General features: G+C 50.8%; 1 protein-coding gene across 2 annotated transcripts in view; it reads right to left on the bottom strand.

The window, feature by feature from the left end:
• LOC311310280 (uncharacterized protein) overlaps nt 1–7967 on the bottom strand; it is a 29138-nt gene extending 21171 nt beyond the window's left edge. Inside the window, exons 1-6 of one of the 2 annotated variants that reach the window (XM_084439708.1) lie at nt 7713–7967; nt 7543–7612; nt 5526–6919; nt 1918–5254; nt 1396–1566; nt 994–1032 (exon numbers count right to left, since the gene is read on the bottom strand). In XM_084439708.1, the coding sequence (XP_084295834.1) occupies nt 994–1032; nt 1396–1566; nt 1918–5254; nt 5526–6919; nt 7543–7590 (4989 nt within the window). In that variant the 5' untranslated portion in view covers nt 7591–7612; nt 7713–7967. The remainder of the gene's footprint in view (nt 1–993; nt 1033–1395; nt 1567–1917; nt 5255–5525; nt 6920–7542; nt 7613–7712) is intronic. The other variant, XM_084439709.1, reaches the window with a different exon arrangement.
• Between the last annotated feature and the right edge of the window lie 866 nt (nt 7968–8833).

Genomic DNA, 8833 nt, shown 5'->3' with positions numbered 1-8833 from the left:
TTAATGAAGATCAAAATATTCAAGTAGGGGAGGACTCTCACACCTCAAAATGTTTCAAAGAAAACTCCTTGGAGAGAGACTTTTAAATTAAATATTTAAATGTTTAATTTTAAATGACACTTGACGATGGTCGCATGACCGGAACTTGTTCTTTTTGAGCACTTGAGCACTTGTATTTCACCATGAGCATTTAAAATTAAACATTTCAATATTTCTAGTTCTAGTTTCTAAAAGTCTCTATCCAATGAGTTTTCTTTGAAACATTTTGAGGTGTGCGAGTCCTCCTCTACTTGAATATACTATACAGCGTACGCATACATCCTGTGATTCTGTGTCTGACTCACACAGGGCTGTGAGTCGGTGGATCTAGCCTGGCTGGTGCAGTAGTGGATTCATTTACATTCTCTGCACTGTGAATCACTGGAGACCTTATCTGTTATCTGTGAAGTGGTTCTGCTGCATTAGCATACCGTCTCTTAAGCGTACAGAAAACCAGGCAGTAGAGCACACACACTTAAGTGTCCCCGAGTGACTTCCCGCAGTGCTTCGCACAATTCCTACCATTGCTTCACCACAAGCTCTGGAAGGCTTTGGCAACGTTACGTCTCTTGTTCAAAATCAAATCCAGCTGAGGATTTCAACTGCCCTTTCTCCAAGTACTGTTACCCTGTTTACCCTTGAAACCCCCCAAAAATAAAATAAGAAGCAGATGTTTTCAGCAGAACAATAACTTCTCCATCCAGTTCCTTATTCCAGTTCTCCTTCGTTCTGTTAATTCCTCCTACCCCCCTCAGTTGCCCCCAGGGTGAGTTCTGTCCCTCAATTGCCCCTAGGGTGAGTTGTACCCCTCAGTTGCCCCCAGGGTGAGTTGAGCCCCTCTGTTGCCCCAGGGTGAGTTGTGCCCCTCAGTTGCCCCCAGGGTGAGTTCTGCCCCTCAATTTCCCCCAGGGTGAGTTGTACCCCTCAGTTGCCCCCAGGGTGAGTTGTTCCTACCTTTCCAGGGCGTCTGTGAGATCTTTTCATAGCCGTCATCTGGAAAACAAAAGCCAGGGAAGCTGTAATGACAACACTGAGGCCTGCAGAACGTGGTCATAAAGTATGATGTAAAAAAAAAAAGTCAAACATAAACATACGCCAGAATTTCTTATCAGTACGCTTCTCTGAGGGCAAGGCCTTCTGACTAAGTACTGGTTCTCATCACCTCACAAATACATTAAACATTACATTAATCTACATTAAAACCACATGCCTGTAATCACCCGTGCTCACATGAACTACAACCACCTACCCATACACACACACACACACACACAAACACACACACCCACAAACACACACTTGTCTCTAGAGGTACTGTACTGTATACTGTAGATCGTAGCTAGGTGTCCCACTCACATCGGTAGCCCGGACCCCCTGCGGAGAGGTCAGGGGTCGTGGGACCTGGGGTTGTGGACCAGGTGGGGGGACGGCGGGGACATGTGACCCCCCATCAGCCAGAGGGAATCCTGGCCTCAAACTCAGCTCTGCTCCCCTGGCGGTGAGAGGCTTTGATCCTCCAACCATCTGCTACAGCAACAGAAAACCCATCAAATATAGATCAGTGAAATGCTAGTTTGACAGGCTCTTCCGATAGGAAAATTAACATATTATTCCTAAATATAAGGACATAAAAAGCAAAGCATGTGGAAACGTTATTGAACATACCCTGCGTGTTCTATGAAAACATTCCTATCTTTACATGACATTGCATAATTCAAGTTATTTGCGGTGTCTTTTGTCCCGTGACCTTGACCGGCACACAAGGCTTGTTTGCACTGGCGCGATACAGAACGCTGCTGGAATCTCACGCAAGGATGCAATCAAAGGTTTAGAATATGTACACAGAAAACAGAGTAGAAGCAGAAAGCTAAGACTGACCTCGGAGTCGAGCTGTTGTTGCGCTGTTCCCCGCTCTGGCGTGGCCGGCTCCTTGGGGAGGTACTTCTCTAAATAGTCCGGCAGCTTGATGTCGTTAAAGGAGGGAAAAGGAGGACCTGAGTCACTGACCACAGCCTGGGGCGAGAGCTCTTTTCTCTGGGTAGGATTCTGGTTGGCCAACGCGGCGTGGTCCACGGTGGGGGATGTGGGGACGGAGAAGGGCGAGGCTGGGGAGAAGCAGGGCAGGGACGCCGGGGACGGGCTGCTGGGGGACACCTCCCCGCCCTGGGTAGTGTCCGGCTGGGCCTGGGCTCCCCCCCTCTTCGCCCTGGAGCTTATCAGGCTGCTCAGGATGCAGCTGCCCTCCAGACGAGACGGGCGAGATTTCACCTTGACTTCCTCTTTCTTCTCCGCCCCCTGTTCCTTCTCCTTCTCCTTCCCCTCTTCCACGGCCTTCTCTGCGTCTTGGAAGAGTCTGGAGCGCGATTCCATGCCCTTGATGAGCATGCTCCTGTCCGCGATACTGGCTCTGAGGGGCTTCGCTTCTCCATCGGTCTCCGTGCTCTGGAGCTTGGCCAGGAGAGCGAGGCTGGAGTCCACGGCGAAGTCCCTCTTCTTCCTCAGGCCGATCTGGAAGTTGTCGGGGTCAAAGGGCTTCTCGAAGCGGTCTTCGCGGATGGCGGGCATGGCGAAGGGAGGCTGGGGGGGTCTGACGCTGTGTTTGCGCGGGGGGTGGGAGAACGGCGCCCCGAACCTCTTGATGTTCTGGATGAAGTCGTCCTCTAGCTCAAGGAGGTCGCTCTCGCTGACCGAGGAGCTGAGTTTGGGCTTCGGATCGGGGCCGCGCGGCTTGGGCGAAGGGAACCGCTGGTCCACGTCCAGCCAGCTGGAGGGGGCGTCTCTCTGAGGCGGGGTACCGCGGGGTGGGGGGAGCTTTTTCAGGGGCGGACACCGGAGAGAGGCTGGTTTCTGCTTGGTGGCCTCGGTCGGAGGACGGGGCTCCATGGCTCCATCTGGGCTTGGAAGTGATACCGGTTTGTCCTTGGCTGCCTGGGTCTCTCGGGGTTGGTGGATCTCACCATTCACAACTGGAGCAAGTTCTTTTCCCATCACGGCCGGTTTGTTATTAACCGGTCTTTCGACAACAGTTGTAGTGGTGGTATAAGTAGACAAATTACTTTGTGGTATCTTCCCTTCCCCATCTGCTAGCTTGCCAGTGGGCAGAGTCTTATCTGTCTCTTCACTCTGCGGTTGGCTAGGTACAGATTTCTCCACCTTTATATCTGAGTTATTGACCTCTGGGTCACCAGTCTTTACAGTGGCGCTATCCTTCCCAGCACCAAGCCCCAAGCCCTCACTGGGTTTCCGTTCATGGCCCACTAAAGGGTCGTTCACTGGGGCTACAGACGTCTGTGTGTCCCCCGGACTCTTCATCAGAGCTGGAACTTCGCTCTCCGGGAAGCTTTTATCAGCATCTACAGATGTAGGGTTGGAGGCCTTGTGCACAGCTTTTACAGTAGTCTCCTCCCCCGCTGTAACGCTAGGCTTCAAAGTGGTTGCCTCCGCTGCAGTATTCCCTCCCTGCTTCAGCATGTCAACACTAGATTCCTCTGTCGTCGCCACAGATACAGACTTGTGTTGTGTCTCACTCTGGGCTGACTGCTTGTCTGATGTGGGCGGGTCTTTTGTAGCGTTTGGTTTCTGTTCAGGCACTTGTGTAGCTACCCCTCCCTTAGATGGCTCTTTGATATGTTTATCACTGTCGGTTTTCTTTGCCGTCTTATTCTCAGTCAATGGAGTACAGGCGGGTTTATCTGTCTGCTGAGTCGGGGGAAGACCGGTGGGGTCTGTCTGAGGCAATGAGGAAGGGGAACTAACAGCTGGTCCAGAGGGCAGTAGGACAGCAGGCTCTGGTAGTTCGGCATCTGGTTTCGATTGTTCTGTAACGGCCTTGGGGTCCTCTTTGACCTGGGCCATATCAGCACCTGCATCTGGGCTGTCCTGTTTACTGCCTGAGGGTATTTCTTTTACTTCTTTCTCTGCCTTTTTATTTAAACTCTCAGCAAAGCTCTTATCAGACTGTTTATCCACAGTAGTGGAGGCCTGAGGGGGGGTCTGTGAGGCAGGGGGCAGTGAGCCCGAGCTGTTGTCTGTAGAAACTTCTAGATCTTTCTGAATGGCTGGGGGGGTGCCCGCCTTAACCCTCTCCCCCTGCTCCACAGTGTTCTGTGTGGGTGGAATATCAACACTCTTCCCTATTATGGTGGTGGAACCAGATTTGTTGTCTTTGGATGGTGCTTTTTCCTTCGGCGGTTTGTCAGTGTTGTCTTTTGTAAGTAACGGGTTAGGCTTGGGTGAAGGATCTAATGCTTCAACGACTGCTTTATGACTGTTATCACTGAGTGACTTACCACCTGATTTATCATCTACAGATTTACTTGTTTTTGGTGATGTCACTGTCTTCACATCCTGCTCCGTGGAAGAGGCAGAGTCCATCGTTGAACCTGTCACTCCCTGTTTGTTTACATCTTCCAGTATCATGTTGTTTACAACTTCCTGTTCTCTGTTCGGAAGCTCTGGTTTGATGTCACTGCTGGGGCTAACGGGACTGGTCGGATCTTTGTTTTTCCGCCTCTTGGACCGGGAGCCTGACCTATTAGGGGCTTTAGCCTGGGCCACGCCCTCAGGGCTTGGCTGAACTGAGTCACGTGACACTTTAGCTGTTGTTTTTGTGTCAACTTTGCCAGATTTAGCAGGCACATCCCCTGTTTTTGAAGTTTCTTTGTCCTTTGTTTTGGATTCTTCCTCATGTTTAGGAACCGATATGTTTTCTGAAGAAGCCCCATCTGGGCCTGCTGGTTTGGATGTTATCTCTGTGTTTCGGGCGGCCTGAGTCTTCTGCGCACTGGCCAGTTTACCCTGCATTTCCGGTTTTGTTGACTTGGAAGCGGCAGACATAGCGGAGGGGCTAGATTTTTGCGACATTCCAGCCATAGCAGACGTCTGAGTCAATGTGGTTTTGACCTCCATTTTGTGTGCCTCTGCAAAGTTCTTCGCTCGTTCCCGGACCGTCTTGACTTTCTCGCTGGCGGGGGGAGCGGAGCTGGATCTGGCGCCGCCACGTTCCGCCGACTTCGCCCGCAGACCCGCCAAACTTTTGTTGATGTCTGACGCAATCCTATCCGTGACTTTTCGGACAGGAGAGACATCAGCACTCCGGCAGAGATACGTCTTACTGGCATCGCCTCCCGCCCTCACCTCAAACAGGCTGATTCTGTCAGCTATCCGAGCCATGGCCGGGCTGGCTCTGGGATCCGCTTTCTTTAGCTCTGGTGCCCTGTCGGGGAAAAGGCCAAAAAGAAAAGTTGGAATGTGCTCAAACCAACTCACATGGAATTTTCCACACTGAAAAAGGACTAGTTCTTCACATAAATAGATTCAATATTCCAGTACTGTTTTGACAATGCTATTGTCTTATACGTCAGCTTAGTGGAGGGAGGTCAGAAAACGTGGGAGGCATTCTACAGATATTTTTAGGGTGATGCTTCATTATACAGTATGATTCAGGAACAGATAAAACAAGAACAACCTCAGGATTAAAAACTTACCTTTGGTTCCTCTCTGGTTTGAGACCCTGGGCGGAGTCCTCCCGGTTTCTCCCGCTTGTTTTAAAACTGTGGTCCACGTGATCGCCTTCTTCTGGGCTCAGCTCAGAATCCACCAGAACTTTCTTAGCAAAGAACTTCACCTCGCCGTGAGACACCTTCATACTCCTGCGTTTGGACTCCGGGGTCTCTGTCCGTCTCTCCACTCTGTCCATGTCCTCGTCTATGTCCCCCTCGCTGTCCACCACGGCAGCCCGCGTGGCGAAAACAGCCGAGTCTGCATCCCGCGCTTCACCGGTCAACCTGTTGCTCCCGCCCTCAGGAGAGATGGGTGAGGCAGCTCTGTTTTTGGAGGCGGAGCCTCCCACCTGCTCTTCCAGGTGTGTCTCCACCCACACAGGGCAGGGGCTGGTTGCTAGGTTACTATCTGATGGGGGTGAGCCCACATTGGCCGGCTGGTTTTTTTGGGGCGTGTTTTCCAGGGAGCGTCCGTCCCCCTGGGAGGACTTCCTGGACCTCCTCCTCCCGGTGTTTCTACGTCCCATGACGTCCGTCTCTGACTCCTCCCCCGTGAGCTCAAGGGAAGGCTGCGTTTCTGCAGGCGACTTTAATGACACTCCCGCCAAGGCACTGTAATGACCTTTGACCTCGATGGCAGGGTTCAGATTTGTCCTTTTGCGCTCCGACCCCTCGGCGTCAGCGCTCTCTAGCGAATCAACTCGATTAGCCCTGGAGATGACCTTGATGTTTTTCTTGACCGTGGTGTGGATTACTTCCTGTCCAGAGTTGTAGCCGCCTCCCCCCTGGCTCACGCTGGTTTCCTCCAGGTACACATGGAGTCTTCGACCTGCGTGGGGATGGGCGTGGCCCTCGGCCTGGTCAGAGTCCCTCACCACTCCCTGCTCAGGAGAGGAGGAAAGAGGTGTGAGCCAACCAGCATTCCTCCCCACGGCAGGATTCCTTCTCTCTGCCGAGCTGCTTTCCCCCTCCTCCTCCTCCTCCTCCTCCTCCCTCTCCTGTGTGTGCTCAGCCTGGCCCTCCTCCCTGGGCCCTCCTCCTGGCTCCCTGCCCCTGCCCCTGGCTGGGAGGGGGCTGGCTCTGTGGGTAGACGGGCTGGCGTCCGCCCCCGCGCACAAGAAAAGATCCCTGGAGAGACTGGGCCGGTCGGCCTGGGAGTCCTGCTCCTCCTCCTCCTGCTTCTCCCCCTCCTGCTTCTGCAGCTCCCCTTCTCCGGACTCCCTCACAGGCTGGTCCCTCCCTCCCTCTGGCTGGGGGCCTTGCTCACTGGTCGGGGAGGCATCCTCCGTAGGGACCCTGGGGCTTCTTCCTCTCCAGGGGGAGAACCAGCTCCCGATGCGGCCCAGGACCCCGGTGGTCTCCTGCTCCGGGCTCTGGGACTGGAGAGGGAGGAGGAAACCATCAGACATGCCTGGACACATGCCCACCTTCAGGACAACAGGGTTCAGAGGGGTGGAGCTGGAGCGTTTTAAGTAAATGTCAGGAACATTTCCATGTCATTTTTGGATTAGGAGATTAAGCCCACATTAAGACAAAAACAAACATAGTGATGTTGTGTTTAAATCGGTATAAAAACAGACCATTTAGCGAAACAGAAGATGATTTGGTAAAATAACGCTGTGCAAAGCAGTTTGGATGTTTGATTGCTTGGTTAGGTCACAGTCCACTTTTTATCTGCCACTGCAATTATGAAAAAGTGGATTGCAGCTCCATAAAGTGAATGTAGAAGAGATAAAAACCTACTCATGCTCATTAATTAAAAACTCCTGTTTACTCCCATGGAAAATGTCCCACTTTGAAAACTCCCTGATTAAAACACAGTCAACAGTCCAAGCATATTGGTTATGTAATAGTTTTCTACACGGCCCTGTAGAGGGGGCAGAGAAGGTAGAAAGTGGAACACAGTCCAAGGGTTATTTGCTGTGTTTTCCTCAGGCTCTTGCAGTAGTCGTGCAACTCTCAACATAACAGAAGCATGCAAGAGTGCTTTATTCGGTCTTACCGTAGGAAAAACCATATCATTCAGACTCTTTACGTAGGTTGTGAACATGTTTGGGTTAAAACAATAAAACCTATAGACCACAGAACAGAAACATCATCATTCCTCCTCAGAAAATAAAAGTATCCAAAGATCATTTGACATGCAGGTAAAAGAGGTCTAGAAATCATTACCTTAAATTATGGAGGAACGGTTTCGCTCACACCCAGTTTCAAATCAACAGCTTGTCAATCAGCAATAGACTTGTCACGATGCATTCAAAGTATGTGCAAGGTGAACATTGCTGTTTCTGTAGGCTTTAGGCTTTCCGAGTCTGATACGGCTGAGCCGGAGGTGCGCGCGGACTGAGCTGAAGCTCGGAAAAATACTTTAGTAGAAAGTAGAAACGGAGCAGGCGCGCACTCAGCCACTTGCAAAGAATCCGGTCTTAGTTCCTTGGGATGTGACCATGGATGTGGGATGTGACCTAATACATCCATGGATGTGACGCACCTAGAGGGAGCGCGCCTCGCGTGAAAGCCGTAGTCTACAGTAAAAGCCTGGATTGTAAATTGGCGGGTTTCTTCTCTAGCTTTCTCAGTCTTTCCATGCAGAGTCGGGGAGCAGTTTAACCTCTTAACTGCCAGCTTCCTAGGCTAGATCAATTCGAACAGCTATCGTAGGCCTACATGTTCGGTACTTTATAATTAGGTTATTAGCTAATAATGATCAATGTCGCTGGATTACAGTAATAGGCTACATTTGTTTTATTATTATCACCTAATGCGGCATTCTAGCCCATCACCAATCTACACATTTTCATAGTTTATTTCAAATAATATGCAAGCCTATAAAGCAAGCTAAAACGTCAACGGACAATAAATTATGATAAACCGTATTTTTTCTATTTGAACAACACACAAAAAGAGAAAGTCGAGGCGCAATCAGCTAATTAACTGTTCTGCCTGCCCTTTAATGAACTGTTCCGCCTGCTCTTTACTGGCGTGAAAAGGTCGATTCTGGCCTGTAGTGACATCTTTAACAGCCCTAACCCAGCATGAAGGTCACTCATAAAATACTCAACCAAATGTCAGCGGCATTCCCTTGTTCGTCTCATTTCACACGCCCTGTTCTACATTCACGAGTTCAGACACGGTTTCTTACTAATTGGCAAAATGGACTGAGACAGGGAGTTCTTAGTTCTTACCATGACAATAGCCGTAATTCAATCCTCTTCAGATGTCCACCGGTCTTGGAACTTGTACGGGCGACTTTGAGGAGGGGGGAGAGCCCAGGAATCTCTCACCTGACTGCG

Source organism: Borostomias antarcticus (assembly GCF_949987555.1).
Source record: "Borostomias antarcticus genome assembly, chromosome: 6".
In the NCBI taxonomy this organism is placed as follows: Eukaryota; Metazoa; Chordata; class Actinopteri; order Stomiiformes; family Stomiidae; genus Borostomias; species Borostomias antarcticus.
This window is presented reverse-complemented; position numbering and strand designations above follow the sequence as displayed.